Here is a 24,359-nt window from a genome sequence, read left to right on the forward strand (position 1 = left end):
CTCAAATCAACTGTATTTGCCACATACATGTGTTTAGCAGCTGTTATTGCGGGTGTAGCGAAAAATAAACAATGTTCTGTTCTTCAGGAATGTCAGTATCAGAGTGCTGAGGCTAGCTATGTGGCGGTGTCTGCGTCAGAATAATGGCACCCTATTTCCTATATAGAGCCCTATGGGCCCTGTTTACAAGTAGTGCACTACATGGGGAATAGGGTGTCATTTTTCGGACGGAGGCACCACCACATAGCTAGCCTCAGCACTCTGATACTGACATTCCTGAAGAACAGAACATCATGCCGTTTATTTTCTAAAAAGAACTGGACGGACAGAATGTCTATCACATCTCACTGTCGAAGTATTCCATTACTTTAGAGATAAAGAGGAAATACTAGGCAAGGGAAACATTTACCAAGACTCTTATAGAGGGACGAGTTGGAATGTGGGTTCGATGAGTCGTTTGTGCCTTAGTGAATGTGTGTGTCCCTGCCTGTGTGCGCGTGGGTGTGTGTGTGCGCGCCCGGCTGTATGTGTCCATCTTTGCCCCTGTTCATATTCTTACTGTGTTCATGTCTGGTTGCAGGCCAAGCACTTCCGTATCTACACTCACGAGGTGTTGGAGCTGGGTCATAATGTTTCCTTTCTGCTGCTGCTGCCGGCGGCTGACGATGTGTGTACCGCTCCCGGACAGAGTAACCCCTACACTCCCCACTCCGGCTTTCTCAACCTCCCTCTACAAATGTTTGAGCTGGGTACGTCTACGCTGACCACTGCCTTCTGTTAAGCCCCTCATCTTGTTGGAACATCTATTTTCTCTCATCTCTCCCTCCTCTATCCCTGTGTACATCTCTCTCTCTTTCTCCCTCACGCTCCCTTGAATGAGTGAGAGATTATTTTTCTCTCTCTCCCTCTCTCTTTCTCGCTCTCTGTTCCTCTCTCCCTCCCTCTCCTTCTCTCTGTTAGCCTCTGTTCTCTCTCTCTCTCGCACTCTCTCTCTCGCTCTGTTTATCTCTTTCTCTCTGTGTTAGTTCAGTGGTTGTAGATTCCTCTCTTTTCCTCTGATACCTAGGGCCACACATTAAATCAGTCTCTCTGAGGGCTCCAGAGCAGCGCCATGCTGATCTGACCTTTGACCCCCCTCTCAGAGTCAGACTAGCCCCAGAGATTAGTTGTGCTGTGAATACAAAGACACGTTCATCAGTCACTAAATGTATTGTCATACACCTGTTATACACCTGTTATATGCTGTTAACATATATTCTGATATAGTTATTTATTTGATCAAACCTTTTTTTTCAGGCTAGTCCCATTGAGACCGATGTATTTTACAAGGGTGCTCTGTTTACAAATGCAGAATAAAATGCATAACAAGGATTTAGTAACACAATTATAACAATCTCGCCAGTCCACGTCTGTGCGTATAAGAAGTTAATTAGTCTATATATTGTATATTCTGATATATATTTGTCTCTTTAATCCACTTCTGTGTGAATATGAAGAAGTTCATAAAGAACACCTGCTCTTTCCATGACACAGACTGACCAGGTGAATCCAGCTGAAAGCTATGATCAGCTATCACTAGTTAAATCCACTTCAATCAGTGTAGATGAAGGGGAGGAGACAGGTTGAAGGATTTTGAAGCCTTGAGACAATTGAGGCTTGGATTGCGTATGAGTGCCATTCAGAGGGTGAATGGGAAAGACAAAGGATTAAAGAACTACAACGCTGCTGGGTTTTTCATGCTCAACAGTTTCCTGTGTGTATCAAGAATGGTCCACCACCCAAAGGACATAAAGCCAACTTGACATAACTAACAAATGCTTGTAGTCCATGACCCGATGAATGGAGGCTGTTCTGAGGGTAAAGAGGATGCAACTCAATATTAGGAAGGTGTTCCTATTGTTTTTTACACTCAATGTATGTCTCGTTATACAGTATTAACACTGTATATGTCTCTCTCCAGTCCATGTCTGTGCCTACAAGAAGTGATTTAGTCTATATATTGTATGTTCTGATATATATTTGTCTCGCTCCAGCCCACTTCTGTGAGTACAAGGAGAAGTTGGAGTCTATATTTTATATTCAAAAATATATTTCTCTCTCAAGCCCATTTCTGTGAGTACAGGGAGAAGTTTGAGGTTATATTTTATATTAAAATATATATTTATCTCTCCAGTCCACTTCTGTGTGAATAAGAAGTTCATTGGTCTATATATGTCTTGTTATACAGTATTAATATGACATTCTGATATATATTCCTATATATTTCTCTCTCCAGTCCATTTCAGTGCGTACAAGGAGAAGTGCATCAGTCTGTACTGTCGCATGTCATCTGTCTTGGACCTGGATGCACTTATTACCCAGCAGGCACTGCGAGAGGCCATAATGGACACAGAGGTTGCCACTGCCAAACAGAGACACCAACATATACTGGACTATATTCAGGTAGAGAGATATAACTTTCCCTGTGCATTTACAGCATGAAACTGGCAGCAGAGTTGCCAGCTAAATGCTGTAGTTTTGCTTTACAGCAGGGATGCTGTCACATGTTTAACAGTAAGAAAAACAGTGTTGTATTATACAATATTATACTGTAAATAGGCCTACTGTAATAATTACAGCAACACAGCTGTATTATATAATTACAGTAATTTGCTGGCAACTCTGCTGCCAGTATAATGCTGTAAATGTACAGTACAGCATCTTACTGTAATATATTTACATTAATTGTAATGAATAAATTAAATTAATTGAAGGGAGGCAGGGTACAGTATTTTACTGTAATTGCTTGGGATTTGCTGCTAGGTAATGTGTTTTCATATTACGGCATATCAAATATATATATATATATATATATACAGTTGAAGTCAGAAGTTTACATACACAGGTTGTAGTGATTAAAACTTGTTTTTCATCCACTCCACAAATGTCTTGTTAACAAACTATAGTTTTGGCAAGTCGGTTAGGACATCTACTTTGTGCATGACTCAAGTCATTTTTCCAACAATTGTTTACAGACAGATTATTTCACTTATAATTCACTGTATCACAATTCCAGTGGGTCAGAACTTTACATACACTAAGTTGACTGTGCCTTTAAAAGGCTTGGAAAATTCCAGAAAATGATGTCATGGCTTTAGAAGCTTCTGATAGGCTAATTGACATAATTTGAGTCAATTGGAGGTGTACCTGTGGATGTATTTCAAGGCCTACATTCAAACTCAGTGCCTATTTGCTTGACATCATGGGAAAATCAAAAGAAATTAGCCAAGACCTCAGAAAAAAAGTTGGAGACCTCCACATGTCTTGTTCATCCATGGGAGCAATTTCCAAACACCTGAAGGTACCATGTTCATCTGTACAAACAATAGTATGCAAGTATAAACACCACAGGACCTCGCAGCCGTCATACCGCTCAGGAAGGAGACGCATTCTGTCTCCTAGAGATGTACTACTTTGGTGCGAAAAGTGCAAATCAATCCCAGAACAACAGCAAAGGACCTTGTGAAGATGGTGGAGGAAACAGGTACAAAAGTATCTATATCTACAGTTAAAAGAGTCCTATATCGACATAACCTGAAAGGCCGCTCAGCAAGGAAGATGCCACTGCTCCAAAACTGCCATAAAAAAGCCAGACTACGGTTTGCAACTGCACATGGGGACAAACATTGTACTTTTTGGAGAAATATCCTCTGGTCTGATGAAACAAAAATTTGCACACTCTTGCCTTTCTGTCAACCAGCTTCATGAGGTAGTCACCTGGAATGCATTTCAATTAACAGGTGTGCCTTGTTAAAAGTGAATTTGTGGAATTACTTTCCTTCTTAAAGCGTTTGAGCCAATCAGTTGTTGTGATAAGGTAGGGGGGTTATACAGAAGATAGCCCTATTTGGTAAAAGACCAAGTCCATATTATGGCAAGAACAGCTCAAATAAGCAAAGAGAAACGACAGTCCATGATTACTTTAAGACATGAAGATCAGTCAATCTGGAACATTTCAAGAACTTTTAAAGTTTCTTCAATTGCAGTCACAAAAACCATCAAGCGCTATGATGAAACTGGTTCTCATGAGGACCGCCACAGGAATGGAAGACCCAGAGTTACCTCTGCTGCAGAGGAGTTACCAGCTTCAGAAATTGCTGACCAAATAAATGTTTCACGGAGTTCCAGTAACAGACACATCTCAACGTTAATTGTTCAGAGGAGATTGTGTGAATCAGGCCTTCATGGTAAAATTGCTGCAAAGCAACCACTGCTAAAGGACACCAATAAGAAGAAGTGACTTGCTTGGGCCAAGAAACACGAGCAATGGACATTAGACCAGTGGAGTCCAAATTTGAGATTTTTGGTTCCAACCGCTGTGTCTTTGTGAGACGCAGAGTAGGTGAACGGATGATCTCTGCAACGGTATTCCCCACTGTGAAGCATGGAGAAGGAGGTGTGATGGTGTGGGGGTGCTTTGCTGGTGACACTGTCAGTGATTTATTTAGAATTCAAGGCACACTTAACCAGCATGGCTACCACAGCATTCTGCAGCGATATGCCATCCCATCTGGTTTGGGCTTAGTGGGACTATCATTTGTTTTTCAACAGGACAATGACCCAACACACCTCCAGGCTGTGTAAGGGCTATTTGACCAAGATGGAGAGTGATGGAGTTCTGCATCCGATGACCTGGCCTCCACAATCCCCCGACCTCAACCAAATTGAGATGGTTTGGGATGAGTCGGACCTCAGAGTGAAGGAAAAGTAACCAACAAGTGCTCAGCATATGTGGGAACTCATTCAAGACGGTTGGAAAAGCATTCCAGGTTAAGCTGGTTGAGAGAATGCCAAGAGTGTGCAAATCTGTCATTAAGGCAATTTATCTACAATGTAGAAAATAGTAAAAATAAAGAAAGAACACCTACTCATTCTAGGGTTTAAGACTTTTGACCGGTAGTGTATATATACAGTTGCAGCCAAATATATTGGCACCCTTGCACTTTAAATAAATTTAAACTTTTAGATTTTTCAACATTGCAGAACCAATTTTATCTTTGTAAACTTAAGTTTACAATTTTTTTCAGAAAATAAAGACAAATGGAATGGATAAAATTATTTGCACCCAGGAGCTTGGACTTGGTTGCACAGCATTTGGCCAAGATAACTGCCAACAAATTATTTTTGTAGTCATCAATGAGCTTGCTTCACCTTTGTACTGGCAATTTGTCCCACTCTTCAGCAGCAAACTGCTCTAATTCTTCAATGTTTGAGGGGTGTCCTCAACCAACTGCTGTTTTCTGCTCTTGTCGTAGGTTATGGATTTTATTCAGATCTGGACTCTTCGCTGGCCACTCCAGAACAGTCCAACATTTCTTCTTGAACCGTTCCAGGGTTCAAGAAGAAAACATAATAATAAAGAAAAAAATTATAATAAATGAATACTGTAATATGAGATCTTTATGTAAAACATTTACATTTGACATTTTTATCATTTATCAGATGCTCTTATCCAGAGAGACTTAGTCAGTGCATTCATCTTAAGATAGCTCAGTGAGACAACCACATATCACAGTCAAATATAAAGGATACACATATTCCATTCCAGCTAAACTATGGATATATAGCTTTGCAACAACAACAAAAAACATCTAAAATCAATTAATAAAAAATCTGAGAACGGTAATATTTTACATACACATGAATAAGCAATCATTTCTGATGGGAAAAAAACTAATGTGAAAAATGTGTGGATATAGTGTTTTGGAAATAAATACTTCTCATTTTCTAAATTCAAATTGTAAACTTAAATTGACAAAAATAAAATTTGTTTGGCAATGTTGAAAATGCAATAACAAGATTTGGTGAACAAGTTGTTTTTCCATTTCAACTTATTTAAGAAGAAATAGGGAATTATTTAAGAAAGGTGCAAGGCTGCCAATATATTTGGTCACAAATGTATATACTGTATATATAGAGGCCTTAACAAAGGCTTCCAAACTTGCAGTGACTACAGGGCAAAACAGACCAAAGACATGGCAAACACTCAACCATTAAAGGTTTGCGGCTTGCTACTGTACCACTCAGGGTTGGGGAGTAACTGATTACATGTAATCAGTTACATGTAATGTGGTTACAAAAAAACTTTAACTGTAATCAGTTATGTTACCAGCAAAAATCAGATTACAGATACTTTTGGATTGCTTTTAAATTCAGAAAGGATGTTTGCGGAAAAAATACAATGACACCTTTCTGTTTTTTCAATAACATTCAATTCAGCATTGAAAAAAGGTGCACGTTTAAATTTGTTCCACCTGAGTGAGTCTGACCACAACTACCGAGCACTATAATGACTAACCAAATGCGTATGATGGATCATTTTTGTCTTTTTCCAATGCCTTTTAATTGGAAAGTAATCAAAAAGTTACTGGAAGTAATCAGATTAAGTTACTGAGTTTGGGTAATCCAAAAGGGATGCTACTAATTACAATTTTGGGCAGGTAACTAATTACATTTAGAAAGTAATTTACCCAACTCTGCTACCACTCCAATCTGTCCCCTATACACATTTAATTGTTGTGGCACTACTACCACATATCAGTTAAATTGGTACAGCAATCTCAATCACGGGTTAAACAAATGTAGCATCTTACAAGGCATGCATCAAACTATGCTAATGAGCCAGAAACAACAATACCATGCGCCCAATAGTGGTCAAAACGTTTTTGGCTCTCCAAAAAATATGGTACAGTACTGTATTCTTTGGGGTGGAATTACAGTACCATTTGAAATAACAGACTTCTTTGAAGTAATGTACCGTTGTGGCCAAAGGTTTTGAGAGTGACACAAATATTAATTTCCACAAAGTTTGCTTCTTCAGTGTCTTTAGATATTTTTGTCAGATGTTACTATGGAATACTGAAGTATAATTACAAGCATTTTATAAGTGTCAAAGGCTTTTATTGGCAATTACATGAAGTTGATGCAAAGAGTCAATATTTGCAGTGTTGACCCTTCTTTTTGAAGACCTCTGCAATCCGCACGGGCATGCGGTCAATTAACTTCTGGGCCACATCCTGACTGATGGCAGCCCAGTTTTGCATAATCAAGGCTTGGAGTTTGCCAGAATTTGTGGGTTTTGTTTGTCCACCCGCCTCTTGAGGATTGACCACAAGTTCTCAATGGGATTAAGGTCTGGGGAGTTTCCTGGCCATGGACCCAAAATATTGATGTTTTGTTCCCCAAGCCACTTAGTTATCACTTTTGCATTATGTCAAGGTGCTACATCATGCTGGAAAAGGCATTGTTCGTCACCAAACTGTTCCTGGATGGTTGGGAGAAGTTGCTCTCGGAGGATGTGTTGGTACCATTCTTTATTCATGGCTGTGTTCTTAGGCAAAATTGTGAGTGAGCCCACTCCCTTGGCTGAGAAGCAACCCATCACATGAATGGTCTCATGATCATTCACTGTTGGCATGACACAGGACTGATGGTAGCGCTCACCTAGTCTTCTCCGGACAAACTTTTTTTCCGGATGCCCCAAACAATCGGAACGGGGATTAACCAGAGAAAATGACTTTACCCCAGTCCTCAGCAGTCCAATCCCTATACCTTTTGCAGAATATCAGTCTGTCCCTGATGTTTTTCCTGGAGAGAAGTGGCTTTTTTGCTGCCCTTCTTGACACCAGGCCATTCTCCAAAAGTATTCGCCTCACTGTGCGTGCAGATGCACTCACACCTGCCTGCTGCCATTCCTGAGCAAGCTCTGTACTGGTGGTGCCCCGGTCCCACAGCTGAATCAACTGTAGGAGATGGTCCTGGTGCTTGCTGGACTGTCTTTGGCGCCCTGAAGCCTTCGACACAACAATTGAACTGCTCTCCTTGAAGTTCTTGATGATCCGATAAATGGTTGATTTAGGTGCAATCTTACTGGAAGCAATATCCTTACCTGTGAAGCCTTTTTTGTGCAAAGCAATGATGACGGCACGTGTTTCCTTGCAGGTAACCATGGTTGACAGAGGAAGAACAATGATTCCAAGCGCAGCACCCTCCTTTTGAAGCTTCCAGTCTGTTATTCAAACTCAATTGACGAGGACAAGGATCTCCAGCCTTGTCCTCGTCAACACTCACACCTGTGTTAACGAGAGAATCACTGACATGATGTCAGATGGTCCTTTTGTGGCATGGCTGAAATGCAGGGGAAATGTTTTTGGGGGATTCAGTTCATTTGCATGGCAAAGAGGGACTTTGCAATTAATTGCAATTCATCTGATCACTCTTCATAACATTCTGGAGTATATGCAAATTGCCATCATACAAACTGAGGCAGCAGACTGTGTGAAAATTAATATTTGTGTCCTTCTCAAAACTTTTGGCCACGACTGTACTGTTAAAACATGGTTTCATTGGAATTTACTACATCATTTACCAATTACGCCTAAAATCACCCAGAGTGCATTGGGATTTATGACAATTTACTGTAAATACTTATTAGGGTACATTGCTGTTAGTTGTATTGTATAATACTGTAAAAACAACAATTTTTAACAGTGTAAGAAAATCTGAAAGAACGTTGCGCTGGTAATATGGGTCATACCTTTTGGAACTGTTTGGGCTAGAAGCAAGTCGGTTTCTCTGTAGTAATGGAGCAAACATAATGGTCACATATCTGTGCTCAGTTTATTCACTATGGCACCCAGAGGCTGCGGTACAACGAAGCCTAATCATTAAAACAATTATTATCTGGGTGATTTCTTTCTTCTCCTTTTTTACTAAAATAGTCTGAGCTTCATGTCTCTCACCCGACAGCATGAGGTTGGCGCCTGAAACTGAAGATATGACTCTACAGTAGGCATAAACTAGAGTAATTTGTATAAGAGGCTTCCAATTACAGTTAATAACTTTTCAGAATTTTACCCATAATGCAGTGCAATCTACAGCTTCATTCTGTAAAACACAAGGTGCATTATACCGTGTTTTGCTGTTAGAATTACAGAAAAGTCCTACAGTGTATGTTAATATGTATTCCAGGTATAATTGACCTAAGTGTGCCATATGTAAACTGTGTGACGGTTTACTGGAATATATACAGTTATATGTGACAATATATTTCAGATGGCTATATCTAACTTGAAAAAGTAAAGTCACTTTACTGTATGCATCTTTTGCTTTAAAGTCTGTCACTTTATGAGAGCGTCTATTCAATCAGTATGGTGTGAAATACAGTGAGCTCCAAAAGTATTGGGACAGTGCCAGTTGTTTTGGCTCTGTACTCCAGCATTATACAAATACTATGAGGTTTAGTACAGACTGTCACCATATCGGGTGAACCGGGTAGAAACTATAGCACTTTTTGTACATAGTATTGGGACAAATTCAAGTCGTAAAATGTTGAGTATTTGGTCCCATATTCATAGCACGCAATGACTACATCAACCTTGTGACTCTACACATTTTTTGGATGCATTTGCTGTTGTGTTTCAGATTACTTTTATGTTAAATAAAAATATAATATGTTTCTGAACACGTCTACATTAATGTGGATGCTACCATGATTAGGGATAGTGAATTGTGAATAATGATGAGTGAGAAATGTACAGATGCACAAACGTCATACCGCCAAGACATGCAAACCTCTCACCATTACAATAACAGGGGAGGTTAGGACTCTTTTGGTGGATATGATATTTATGCCTCTAACTTTGTCACTCATCATTATTCACAATTCATTCAGGATCATCCGTAATCATTGTAGCATCCACATTAATGTAGAAGTGTTTCGAAACATATTATATTCTTATTTACAATATAAGTGACTCCAAAATGACAATACGTTATTTACCATTCATTTCTATTGGGTACAAAATAATCTGAAACACAACCAAAACAAACAGCAAATGCATCCAACAAATGTGTCGAGTCACAAGCTTGATCTAGTCATTGCGAACTATGAATATGGGACCAAATACTTAACTTTCTACTTATTTAATACACACACAAGGGAATTTGTCCCAATACATTTGGTCCCCTAAAATGGGGGGACACTGTATAAACATTTTTTATCTATTTCTAATACAAACACGAGTCCTTTTTTTCACATTCATCAAAAGAAAATTGTTTAAAAGCTTATTTTTCATATCGTTTATGTCATGTCCATTTTTCAGTAAATATATTTATCACGCACCAAAAATCGAAGAAACAGCAGAAACAACTGCGCTAATAATCCCATTGGAGTCAGTTTATTGATGTAATAAAGCCTAACTGCTAGGAGTACTAGCTGTTAAATAGCTTGTTTTTCTAATGTTAAAGAACTCCATAACTGCCCAGTCTTCTCTCTCATGTCAGAAAGTTGAAAGCATGAAAGTAAACCCATCTGGTGTTTTTCTCTGTGAAGAACTAATCCAGTTTTTACCACCATGGTCTCTACTGGTAATGGAGACCAACCACAAAACCGCAAGTGTGTTTCTGTGATCTGAGAGTGTGTGTGTGTGTGATCTGAGAGAGAGTGTGTGTGTTCTGAGCTCAGAGAGGCACGGAAAAATGCGGCCCCCAAACCACAGATTACACAGTACTCGGGAGAGCGACAGGGGAAAAAATAATACCAATCATGAATGACTGAGAGGGAGAGTGTGTGTGGGTGGGGATGTCTGAATATGTGTCTCTGTATAGAAGTGCCAATGTCTGTCTCTCAGTCTGTGTATGTGCGTGAGTCTGCCTCTGTGTGTGCATGTAAATCTCATAGTTGTGCGTGTTTGTGCATTTGTGTGTGTGTGTATGTGAGCTCAGCAATGTGGGCTGCATTAGAGAGACTGAAGTGTTAATGTGAGGGGGCAAAGCGTGTGAAAAGAGGCCCGTCTGTCTGAAAGCTCTTAGTGCTGGCCTGTCATACCACAGTCTGTCTAGATACTGGGAGGTCCTGTCAGGGTGCGTGCGCGTGTGCACGTACGTGCACTTCTAGGTGTGTGCGCATTGTTACTTGCGAGTGTATAGGTACGTGAAAGCGTTTCTGGGTTTTCTGTGTGCGCGTGTGGCTGTGCAGAAATGATGACGTTAAGCCATCTCATTGTACAATTTGTTTAGACTTGTCATTACATGATCGGGGGGGGGGGGGGGGATTCCCTTACTGTGGTATTGTTGTGGAAGACTGGTTTAGTCCAGTAGACATCCTGTTAGTATTGGGTGGAAGTGCATCTTATTCAACTCATCACTGGATTTGGCATCACCCTCACATCAACGGACTAAATGAGTGAGTGGACTAAGTAAGGCCTGCGTCTTTTGAACATTGGAAGGAAGCCTCTGGTAAATCTGAACTCCTGAGAGGAGAATTAGGGGACCGACCTCTAACCTCAATATGTGCAGTTCCTATTGTGTAGTTCAACACATTGATAGACTATAAACTGACGTTGTCCTGCTGTGTGCGCTTGCGTCATCCTCCAAAGGAACCACAGACCCAGCTGCATCTGGCTCTCTCAGGCACCACGACAGGGCCTGGTGGTGGGGGAGAGACCCCAGCAGTGGGGCCCCTGCCCTGGATCAAAGGAGAGTGGAGGGGGGCATCTGTGTGAATAGGGGGAATAGGTGGGAATAGGGTGCAATTTGGAATTCAGACTAAGTAAGCTTCATTGATTGAAGCCCGGAGAAGCTAGAATCATTCCTCTGCAGTCAGTTTCCTCAGTTGCTTTTCTAATGGCACCCTATTCCATATGGGCCCTGGTCAAAACTAGTGCACTATATAGGAAATATCCATAACCTTAAAGCCGATATTGAATACTATATATCTCCTCTCCCCTTCAGTAGGAATAGCAGAGGAACAAATATGCCCGTAAACCAGCCAACCGTCCCACGTCTCCAATACGATCCCCCCTCTGGTTCTCATCTGCGTCTCACGCTGAATACCGTCCCACGTCTCCAATACGATCCCCCCTCTGGTTCTCATCTGCGTCTCACGCTGAATACTGTCCCACGTCTCCAATACGATCCCCCCTCTGGTTCTCATCTGCGTCTCACGCTGAATACCATCCCACATCTCCAATTCGATCCCCCCTCTGGTTCTCATCTGCGTCTCACGCTGAATACCGTCCCCCGTCTCCAATACGATCCCCCCCTCTGGTTCTCATCTGCGTCTCACGCTGAATACCGTCCCACGTCTCCAATACGATCCCCCCTCTGGTTCTCATCTGCGTCTCACGCTGAATACCGTCCCACGTCTCCAATACGATCCCCCCTCTGGTTCTCACGCTGAATACCGTCCCAAGTCTCCAATACGATCCCCCCTCTGGTTCTCATCTGCGTCTCACGCTGAATACCGTCCCACGTCTCCAATACGATCCCCCCTCTGGTTCTCATCTGCGTCTCACGCTGAATACCGTCCCACGTCTCCAATTCGATCCCCCCTCTGGTTCTCATCTGCGTCTCACGCTGAATACCGTCCCACGTCTCCAATACGATCCCCCCTCTGGTTCTCATCTGCGTCTCACGCTGAATACCGTCCCACGTCTCCAATACGATCCCCCCTCTGGTTCTCATCTGCGTCTCACGCTGAATACCGTCCCACGTCTCCAATACGATCCCCCCTCTGGTTCTCATCTGCGTCTCACGCTGAATACCGTCCCACGTCTCCAATTCGATCCCCCCTCTGGTTCTCATCTGCGTCTCACGCTGAATACCGTCCCACGTCTCCAATACGATCCCCCCTCTGGTTCTCATCTGCGTCTCACGCTGAATACCGTCCCACGTCTCCAATACGATCCCCCCTCTGGTTCTCATCTGCGTCTCACGCTGAATACCGTCCCACGTCTCCAATACGATCCCCCCTCTGGTTCTCATCTGCGTCTCACGCTGAATACCGTCCCACGTCTCCAATACGATCCCCCCTCTGGTTCTCATCTGCGTCTCACGCTGAATACCGTCCCACTCTGGCTCCAGTCCTTAGCTCCAGTGCGAGCTAATGGAATCTAAAGATGTCTGGTCAGAATGGGCAATTTCCTGCTTCAGGAGGAAGTCCTTTTGTCTGGCGCTCCTTACCTGTCACCTTCATTTGGACTCACTGGGACCGCTGCTCTCTCTGCTGGCTGGCTGGAGCCTACCTGGAGAGGGGCTGTGTGTGTGTGTGTGTGTGTGTGTGTGTGTGTGTGTGTGTGTGTGTGTGTGTGTGTGTGTGTGTGTGTGTGTGTGTGTGTGTGTGTGTGTGTGTGTGTGTGTGTGTGTGTGTGTGTGTGTGTGTGTGTGTGTGCGTGCGTGCGTGCGTGCGTGCGTGCGTGTGTGTGTCCCAGTCACCTTCAGTAAGACTCTCGTTTCTGAGATGACTTCTGGCTCCCTGCAGGCGTCTTGCGAGCCCTTGCTGTCAGGAAATTATGCTGCATCAAGAGCACACACACACAGAATAGTCTTATACTCTCTCCCTCTCACACACACACCCACACACACAGGTCTTGGATGACACTTGGGTCAGCTGTCGAGTGCTCAAGAGAGATGCTACTGCTGTGCTGATGAATGCTGGGAGTCTGGGGATGCTACCTTTCTGGAAGCTATAGTGGGTTTCCTCCTGATTAGGGATAGACGCAATCTGTTGAGATTGAATTTCCTCAATCTACAGAAATCATTGGCAATCAACTATTTAAGTAAGTGGAATGAAGGGAAATACCTTGAAAGGAGGACAATGGAAGTTCAGTAAAAAGCTTTTTAATGATTAAAAACCCAAACATTTTAGAATGAAAGCCTTCGTCAGGGTGCTTAGAAAAGTGAAATGGCAGTTGACATGCATCCAGTGTCTTCTGCTTGGTTTTCAGAGAAGAAGCTGGATTAGAGGCTGGATTAGCATGCATTATTATCATACCCATTTACAGACCATTCAGAACTGTTTACCTCTCGGATATACAGTATACTCTTATACATAAATATACCTCTCAAATATTATGTAAAACATATACCTGTACGACCCTCTTATCTGAAATATAGCCCACCTCTCATACAGTATAAGACCCTCATATTTCATATCCTGTATTTGAGATATACAGTAATATTCTTGCCTTGCCTGTAAAAGAGTGACGGAATTTGGTTATAGGGAGAAAGAGAGGAATGTCCTCTATTATGTCCAGTTTTCTCTCTCTGTCCCCCTCTCTCTCTGTCCCCCCTCTCTCCTCTGTCCCCCCTCTCTCTCTCTGTCCCCCCTCTCTCTCTCTGTCCCCCCCTCTTCCCCTCTCTCTCTGTCCCCCTCTCTCTCTCTGTCCCCCCTCTCTCTCTCTGTCCCCCCTCTCTCTCTGTCCCCCCTCTCTCTCTGTCCCCCACTCTCTCTCTCTGTCCCACCCCTCTCTCTCTCTGTCCCCCCTCCTCCTTCCCCCCTCTCTCTCTCTGTCCCCTCTCTCTCTCTCTGTCCCCCCTCTCTCTCTGTCCCCCCTCCTCTCTCTGTCCCCCCTCTCTCTCTCTGTCCCCCCCTCTCTCTCTGTCCCCCCTCTCTCTCTCTGTCCCCCCCCTCTCTCTCTGTCCCCCCTCTCTCTCTGTCCCCCCCGCTCTCTCTCTGTCCCCCTCTCTCTCTGTCCCCCCCTCTCTCTCTGTCCCCCCTCTCTCTCTTCTGTCCCCCTCTCTCTCTCTGTCCCCCCTCTCTCTCTCTCTGTCCCCCCCGTCTCTCTCTGTCCCCACCTCCTCTCTCTCTCTGTCCCCCCCTCTCTCTCTCTCTGTCCCCCCCTCTCTCTCTGTCCCCCCTCTCCTCTCTCTGTCCCCTCTCTCTCTCTCTGTCCCCCCTCTCTCTCTGTCCCCCTCTCTCGCTGGTCCCCTCTCTCTCTCTGTCCCCCCCTCTCTCTCTCTGTCCCCCCTCTCTCTCTCTGTCCCCCCCCTCTCTCTCTGTCCCCCCTCTCTCCTCTGTCCCCCCTCTCTCTCTCTGTCCCCCTCTCTCTCTGTCCCCCCCTCTCTCTCTGTCCCCCCCTCTCTCTCCTCTGTCCCCCCTCTCTCTCTCTGTCCCCCCCTCTCTCTCTCTGTCCCCCCTCTCTCTCTCTGTCCCCCCACTCTCTCTCTCATTCCCCCCTCTCTCTCTGTCCCCCCTCTCTCTCTGTCCCCCCTCTCTCTCTCTGTCCCCCCTCTCTCTCTCTGTCCCCCCTCTCTCTCTCTGTCCCCCCTCTCTCTCTCTGTCCCCCCCTCTCTCTCTCTGTCCCCCTCTCTCTCTGTCCCCTTCTCTCTCTCTGTCCCCCTCTCTCTCTCTGTCCCCCCTCTCTCTCTGTCCCCCTCTCTCTCTCTGTCCCCCCCCCTCTCTCTGTCCCCCTCTCTCTCTCTGTCCCCCCCTCTCTCTCTGTCCCCCCCTCTCTCTCTGTCCCCCCCTCTCTCTCTCTGTCCCCCCCTCTCTCTCTGTCCCCCCCTCTCTCTCTGTCCCCCCTCTCTCTCTGTCCCCCCTCTCTCTCTCTGTCCCCCCTCTCTCTCTGTCCCCCCTCTCTCTCTCTGTCCCCCCTCTCTCTCTCTGTCCCCCCTCTCTCTCTCAGTCCCCCCTCTCTCTTTCTGCCATCTGATCCACGGCATTCTTTCCAGCCGAGTCATCCCCTGGTGTCAGTCTCTTTTATATGTGTGTGTGTGTGTGTGTGTGTGTGTGTGTGTGTGTGTGTGTGTGTGTGTGTGTGTGTGTGTGTCATCCCCTGGTGTCAGTCTCTTTTATATATATATATGTATGTGTGTGTCATCTCGTGGTGTCACTAAGTGCTCTCATACTGTCTCTCAGACAGACGCCTAATTGCTGCTTAACATTTGTCATGCTTCATTCTCTACACACACGGAAACACAGAACAATGCTCTCTCTCTCTCTCACTCTCTCTCCCTCTCTCTCACTCACTCTCTCTCTCTCTCTCTCACACACACACACACACACACCCTGACTCCCAGGGGAGGTTTGGAGTGATGGAAAGAATGAGAGGGGGAATAGGAGGAGTGAAAGCAGGAATGACGTTTGGTTACGGTGGCCTAGGGCCCTGATAAGATTGGAACCACATTGGAGACTGCATGCATGGGGAGACTGGCAGGAGAAGGGCTTTGGTGTGCAGCCAGTCATTGTTATGGTCACAATGTGCTTTCTATTCTATACATTCATCCCAAATTACACCCTATTCCCTATATAGTGCACTACTTTTGACCAGAGCCCATAGCACTGTGTAGTGAATAGGGTGCCATATGGGACATTCTATACATTCTCTACTGCTTCTTCTCAAGACTGCTGTGATATGATCAGGTGCCAATTGAATGCAGGAATCGGATGCATTATGCATAGTTCTATTCGCTACAAACCCTTTCAACTTTTTGGGAATATACAACAGTACACCCACTTGCGCAAACACACACACCTACACAGAAATGTTAATCTGCGTGGTAATAATGTATTCCCTGAAGCTGTAGGCTTAATGTGTGAATGGTTTTGTCCCTATCAGAGTGAAATAGAAACCTGCAACTAACCTTAAGCTGCTGAACTACGTACCTCTCAGCGCTAGTATCCAGGGGGCTACTAGTGCCACTTTCTCCTGGACATCTTGACCTGGACCTGACTTTTGTTCTCCATTTCAGCAACTGGATGAGATGTTTTCTAACTGTTATAATCAACTATAACTATCTATAACTAGGATTTCTAACTGTTATAATCAACTATAACTATCTATAACTAGGATTTCTAACTGTTATAATCAACTATAACTATCTATAACTAGGATTTATAACTATTATAATCAACTATAACTATCTATAACTAGGATTTTTAACTGTTATAATCAACTATAACTATCTATAACTAGGATTTATAACTGTTATAATCAACTATAACTATCTTTAACTAGGATTTCTAACTGTTATAATCAACTATAACTATCTATAACTAGGATTTCTAACTATTATAATCAACTATAACTATCTATAACTAGGATTTATAACTGTTATAATCAACTATAACTATCTATAACTAGGATTTTTAACTGTTATAATCAACTATAACTATCTATAACTAGGATTTTTAACTGTTATAATCAACTATAACTATCTATAACTAGGATTTCTAACTGTTATAATCAACTATAACTATCTATAACTAGGATTTTTAACTGTTATAATCAACTATAACTATCTATAACTAGGATTTCTAACTGTTATAATCAACTATAACTATCTATAACTAGGATTTATAACTATTATAATCAACTATAACTATCTATAACTAGGATTTCTAACTGTTATAATCAACTATAACTATCTATAACTAGGATTTTTAACTGTTATAATCAACTATAACTATCTATAACTAGGATTTCTAACTGTTATAATCAACTATAACTATCTATAACTAGGATTTATAACTGTTATAATCAACTATAACTATCTATAACTAGGATTTATAACTATTATAATCAACTATAACTATATAACTAGGATTTATAACTGTTATAATCAACTATAACTATCTATAACTAGGATTTTTAACTGTTATAATCAACTATAACTATCTATAACTAGGATTTCTAACTGTTATAATCAACTATAACTATCTATAACTAGGATTTTTAACTGTTATAATCAACTATAACTATAACTAGGATTTTTAACTGTTATAATCAACTATAACTAACTAAATATGATAGTTATAGTTGATTATAATAATTATAAACTATCTATAACTAGGATTTCTAACTGTTATAATCAACTATAACTATCTATAACTAGGATTTCTAACTGTTATAATCAACTATAACTATCTATAACTAGGATTTAACTGTTATAATCAACTATAACTATCTATAACTAGGATTTCTAACTGTTATAATCAACTATAACTATCTATAACTAGGATTTCTAACTGTTATAATCAACTATAACTATCTATAACTAGGATTTCTAACTGTTATAATCAACTATAACTATCTATAACTAGGATTTAACTGTTATAATCAACTATAACTATCTATAACTAGGATTTCTAACTGTTATAATCAACTATAACTATCTATAACTAGGATTTATAACTGTTATAATCAACTATAACTATCTATAACTAGGATTTATAACTATTATAATCAACTATAACTATCTATAACTAGGATTTATAACTGTTATAATCAACTATAACTATCTATAACTAGGATTTATAACTATTATAATCAACTATAACTATCTATAACTAGGATTTATAACTGTTATAATCAACTATAACTATCTATAACTAGGATTTCTAACTGTTATAATCAACTATAACTATCTATAACTAGGATTTCTAACTGTTATAATCAACTATAACTATCTATAACTAGGATTTTTAACTGTTATAATCAACTATAACTATCTATAACTAGGATTTCTAACTGTTATAATCAACTATAACTATCTATAAATAGGATTTCTAACTGTTATAATCAACTATAACTATCTATAACTAGGATTTAACTGTTATAATCAACTATAACTAACTAAATATGATAGTTTATAACTATTATAATCAACTATAATTAACTACGACTATGAGGCTTTATATAATCAACTATAACTATGATGCTTTATAACTGTTATAATGAACTATAACTAACTATAACTATGATGCTTTATAACTGTTATAATGAACTATAAATAACTTTAACTATGATGCTTTATAACTGTTATAATGAACTATAATTAACTTTAACTATGATGCTTTATAACTGTTATAATGAACTATAACTAACTATAACTATGATGCTTTAGAACTGTTATAATGAATTATAACTAACTATAACTATGATGCTTTAGAACTGTTATAATGAACTATAACTAACTATAACTATGATGCTTTAGAACTGTTATAATGAACTAACTATAACTATGATGCTTTAGAACTGTTATAATGAACTATAACTAACTGTAACTATGATGCTTTAGAACTGTTATAATCAACTATAACTAACTGTAACTATGATGCTTTATAACTGTTATAATGAACTAACTATAACTATGATGCTTTAGAACTGTTATAATGAACTAACTATACCTATGATGCTTTATAACTATTATAATCAACTGTAACTATGATGTTTTATAACTGTTATAATCAACTAACTATAACTATGATTTATAACTGTTATAATCAACTATAACTAACTATAGCTTTGATGCTTTGTAACCATAATCAACTACAACGATGATGCGTTATATAATCAACTGTAACTATGATGCTTTAGAACTGTTATAATGAATTATAACTAACTATAACTATGATTCTTTATAACTGTTATAATGAATTATAACTAACTATAACTATGATGCTTTAGAACTGTTATAATGAATTATAACTAACTATAACTATGATGCTTTAGAACTGTTATAATGAACTATAACTAACTATAACTATGATGCTTTAGAACTGTTATAATGAACTATAACTAACTATAAATATATAATCAACTGTAACTATGATGCTTTATAACGGTGTTATAATGAGTGCATTTTGTTCTCTATTGCAGCAGCTGGATGAGATGTGGAGGGAGCTGCGTTGGATCACTGAAGCCCTGCAGTGTGCCCGCTACAAGCAGCCCCGTGGCGGTGTGCCCATCACCAGCCTGGTCAATGCCAGCGAGCCTGAGTCAGACCAGGGGGCACAGAAGAGTGACTCAGCATCCTCTACCATGGACTACCTACCCACACCATCACCATCACCTGAGCTACGACGCAGGAAGGATGTTAGTGGTGAGGAGAATGCACACAGAGAAAGACACACACTGTCTTGGCTGTCCATCGAAGCCGATGATGACGATGCTCCTCTTGAGGATGGGGGTGTATGGGTGTGTTAGCCCTTCTGGCGCTGGTGCCACTTCACACCTATAGATGCAGTGCATACAAATACACAGACATAAACATACACATTGACAGACATTTGCCCACCTCCTACCTCTCAATACACCGGAAGTAAGTCAGGAATGGCTTTTATCATAAGCTAAACACATACCCCCACTCTATAATCATAGTTTGTACTGTGTCTGTGTGCAACGCTATTTTGTACATGGACTGTATGTGTGTTTCTTATCCGTCTGTCTTTCTGTCTCCTCCCTCAGACAACCAGCTGGGGTCAGATGAGGACGGTTTTTCAGAGGTGTTCCTGCCGACAGACAGTGACTACGACTCCAGCGAAGCCTTGTCCCCACGCGAGCTGGACCTGCTCTACTCCCCCCCACAGGACCTATCCCAGCAGGCCGTGCACGCCCTGGGAGGCAGCGCTCCCGACGTACTACAGATACATGAGCTCAGGTACGAGAACGACCTCTAACCAACGTTCCCTGTCAAATGTTTTTGGCACTGAGCAAATTTCAGGTCTGCTGAGTGTAAATATGAACTTTGTGAAAGTTCTGTGCAACTTCCAGCGTGCGTTCACTGTGAACACTGAGGCTGTACCCGCTTTATGTTACAGTTTTAACAGTGGCCAAGTAGACTACTGTGGCTATTTGATCATAATGTAGGCATACTAGAGCAGCCTACCATCAAAAACAATGGCGGAAATAGGAATCCCATAACATTTTCATATGGAAATAGCTGTTCTATCATTCAGCCTACAGTAGCAGCAAATGTGTGGTGTTCAATGTAGGCCTACATTCCATGAGGCTTTTGAAGAAAAAAACATGCAGGGCTTGAAATGAACCTGTTTATCCACTTGTCCTTCAGACAAGGTGTTGACTGTTTGATGCAAGAAGCCACTTTACAAAATAAAATGTATTATCATTTCCATACCTTTATTACAGAGAATCAGACAAATTATGCTACCCTCAGCCTATTGGCTACTTAGCTTAAAATACAACACTGCTCCTTTAAGACATAAAAAAAGCTCTTTACCTGACTCGCTTTTCACATTTTGTGCTCTTGTAGGAAGCAACCACTTCCCTATTGTTGACTAGAAATTTGCTATAACTGGGCTAATAACTCACTAACTAGCAAAGAATATGAACAAATGTGCACACGTGGTTACATGCAGCTCTCACTTTGATCTCAAAACAAGCGCATCTACTCACTACCACTCATGCTGTAAACACAGTCCAGTTCAATATGAATGGCACAGATTCTACTGCAGCTCTGATTGGCTATGGTGCACCGGTCTGTGTGTATCAAATCAAATCAAATGTATTTATATAGCCCTTCGTATATCAGCTGAAATCTCAAAGTGCTGTACAGAAACCCAGCCTAAAACCCCAAACAGCAAGCAATGCATGTGAAAGAGGCACGGTGGCTAGGAAAAACTCCCTAGGAAAAACTCCCTAGAAAGGCCAAAAACCTAGGAAGAAACCTAGAGAGGAACCAGGCTATGAGGGGTGGCCAGTCCTCTTCTGGCTGTGCCGGGTGGATATTATAACAGAACATGGTCAAGATGTTAAAATGTTCATAAATGACCAGCATGGTCAAATAATAATAATCATTGTAGTTGTCGAGGGTGCAACAAGCACGTCCGGTGAACAGGTCAGGGTTCCGTAGCCGCAGGCAGAACAGTTGAAACTGGAGCAGCAGCATGGCCAGGTGGACTGGGGACTGCAAGGAGTCATCATGCCAGGTAGTCCCGAGGCATGGTCCTAGGGCTCAGGTCCTCCGAGAGAAAGAAAGAAAGAGAGAAAGAGAGAATTAGAGAGAGCATATTTAAATTCACACAGGACACCGGATAAGACAAGAGAATACTCCAGATGAAACAGACTGACCCTAGCCCCCCGGCACATAAACTACTGCAGCATAAATACTGGAGGCTGAGACAGGAGGGATCAGAAGACACTGTGGCCCCATCCGATGATACCCCCAGACAGGGCCAAAACAGGCAGGATATAACCCCACCCACTTTGCCAAAGCACAGCCCCCACACCACTAGAGGTGTAGAGTACTTGCCTGAGTTGTGCCTGTCAATTCAATAGAATCCAACTCCAATGCGCTCTGCCTACAAGAAAATCTCTTGCACAGTTATTTTTGCATTATTTTGCATAGTACATTTTGTTTCGGTATGTTACAAAAGGCACAATTCCCACAGTAGATCGAAACATTGATAGTGTTAACTAAAGGGGAAAACTCTAGAAAGATGAGTGAAGCTTCTCTGCGCGGGATAATATTTATTCTGGGAACATTGCCTCTAACCCTAACCTTGACATACTACAAATACACAAGCTCAGGTATGTGAACGACCTCGAACCCTGACCCTAACCTTGACCCTGACGTACTGCAGATACAAGCTCAGGTACGAAAACGACCTCTAACCCTGACCCTAACCTTGACCCTGACGTACTGCAGATACAAGCTCAGGTATGTGAACGACCTCTAACCCTGACCCTAACCTTGACCCTGACGTACTGCAGATACAAGCTCAGGTATGAGAACGACCTCTAACCCTGACCCTAACCTTGACCCTGACGTACTGCAGATACAAGCTCAGGTATGAGAACGACCTCTAACCCTGACCCTAACGTACTGCAGATACACAAGCTTAGGTAGATATAGAGCTGCCACTCTTGTCCTGTCCAGTCCACTTGTGTCTACAAAAACCTCTTCCTTTCACTCTCCCCCAGCCCCACATTTCCCTACCACCTCATTCTCCAAAGATTTGTCCTTTTCCTTCTCTCTCCTTTCCTCTATTATCACCTTTCCTCCTCTTCCCCTCTCCCCCTCTCTTTTTGACAGCCTTGAATAGAACCTAACAAATCTTATTTTTTTATTTTCCAGGTACAGCATCTGCCAGCCCAAAGACCTCTCTCTCTTCCCTCTCTCCCCTGCCTTCCCCCTCTCCCCAGGCACAATCCTCTCCCCTGACCCACCCCTCTCACCTGCCCCCATCTTCCCTGAGACCACCCTATCCTGCTCCAAAACCCTGGAGGGTCTCTCCCTCTCCAAGACGACCCAGGACAAGCATTCCTTCACCCCATTGCGGCCCCTTGCCAACCCCCCAACCAAGCGGAAGCTGCTGTCCCGGAGCCACGCGGCCACTGGGGCCCAGGCGGGTTACTTCAGCGGGCCCCAGCGGTGGCTCAGGGGCCACAGCGACAGCCACACAGGGTCCCTGTCCGAGGGGGTCTATACCAGACAGAGGGACCCAGACCTGCCCACCCTGCCTCTGAATCTCCCATCCCCTCAGGGGGAGATATATGCTAGTCATGCTTCCTGTGTCCTGGAGGGCCGGAGGGGGGGACAGAGGGAGCCCAGGCCCCATATCAGGACTATCTTTGTGGAACCGTGTAAGGAAACGTCGCCTGACAACAGGGGCTGTGGAGAGGAGGAGAGAGGGATGGAGGGAAAGGGAGGGATGGAGAGAGGGGCAGGGGTGACAATGGTTTTGGCAGAGGAGGGGTCAGGAGAGGAGGGGTATGAAGGAGCGAGAGCCCAGGATCTGGACTCAGACGACCAAACAAACGCACAGGTGTCAGAGATCCTCAGCAGCAAGCTCTAGGATTAGACAATGCTCAGTAATATGCTCTAGGATTGGCCATGTTCAGCATTTGACGGTGGTTCAGTAACAACCTCCAGGATTGGACAATAGCTCAGCAACATTGATCTAGGAGTGGACGGGACTGAGTAACAAGATTTTGAATGATTGGACATAGGCTAATTGATGACAGTTGGATGGAGCGATGTTGTTTTGGTGCGTTGCATACAGTACATATCCCTCATCCCTGTGTCCAAACTGATAACGATGCCCCTTTTCCTGTCTGTTTGTCTCTGTGTGTGTTGTTGTGTGGGTCTATATCTTTCTTTTATCCCTTTCTCTTTCTATCTATCCCTCAAATGACTGTGGACAGGCATGCTGAACTGACTCTGAGCTAGTGCATGTTTCTCTCTGAGCTCACGCACGTCTGTAGCTCACAGACTAGACAAACCTTGCTCTCTCTGTAGAATGTACTAGAGACTCAGGTTGCTGGCCGACTGTATGAACTGTTAGCTCAGAACCAAGCCAAGGCTCCAACTGTTATGACCTATAATTAATGCAACATGACGTCGCTGTCGGATCTAAACGTCAACTCCAAAACAGAAAAAAATATTAAATGTATTTTCCAAATAACGAACATACAATTATGAAACTTCAGAAGTATTTTGAATACATTTTCTTTGTCCTAGAGTCATGAAAGGAAGTTACTGCTTTCAGCACATATAAAACATGAAAATTGGCAAAAATTGTGTTACAAGGTTTTCATCCGACAGCGACGATGAATTTAAGCACTGCTTTACCTATACCTCTGCACTTGAAAGTGTGTTGATGACCGACAATGGCTCGAAGTTGCTATTTCAATTGATGAGTATTCATTATACATTGACACCTTAGATAAACTCTGCAAAAAAAGAAACGTCCTCTCACTGTCAACTGCGTTTATTTTCAGCAAACTTAACGTGTAAATATTTGTATGAACATAACAAGATTCAACAACTGAGACATAAACTGAACAAGTTCCACA

At 42.2% G+C, this 24,359-nt stretch overlaps 1 protein-coding gene across 1 annotated transcript in view; it reads left to right on the plus strand.

Moving 5' to 3' along the window:
* The window catches only part of ankfn1a (ankyrin repeat and fibronectin type III domain containing 1a), a gene marked incomplete in the record, with an annotated part of 232,233 nt that extends 208,874 nt beyond the window's left edge, over window positions 1–23,359 (plus strand). The window contains 5 exon segments of the mRNA XM_029697427.1: window positions 581–749; window positions 2,276–2,442; window positions 19,422–19,644; window positions 20,010–20,202; window positions 22,639–23,359. Of these exon segments, the coding sequence (XP_029553287.1) occupies window positions 581–749; window positions 2,276–2,442; window positions 19,422–19,644; window positions 20,010–20,202; window positions 22,639–23,359 (1,473 nt within the window).
* Between the last annotated feature and the right edge of the window lie 1,000 nt (window positions 23,360–24,359).

This window comes from Salmo trutta, chromosome 18 (assembly GCF_901001165.1).
Source record: "Salmo trutta chromosome 18, fSalTru1.1, whole genome shotgun sequence".
NCBI classification, from domain to species: Eukaryota; Metazoa; Chordata; class Actinopteri; order Salmoniformes; family Salmonidae; genus Salmo; species Salmo trutta.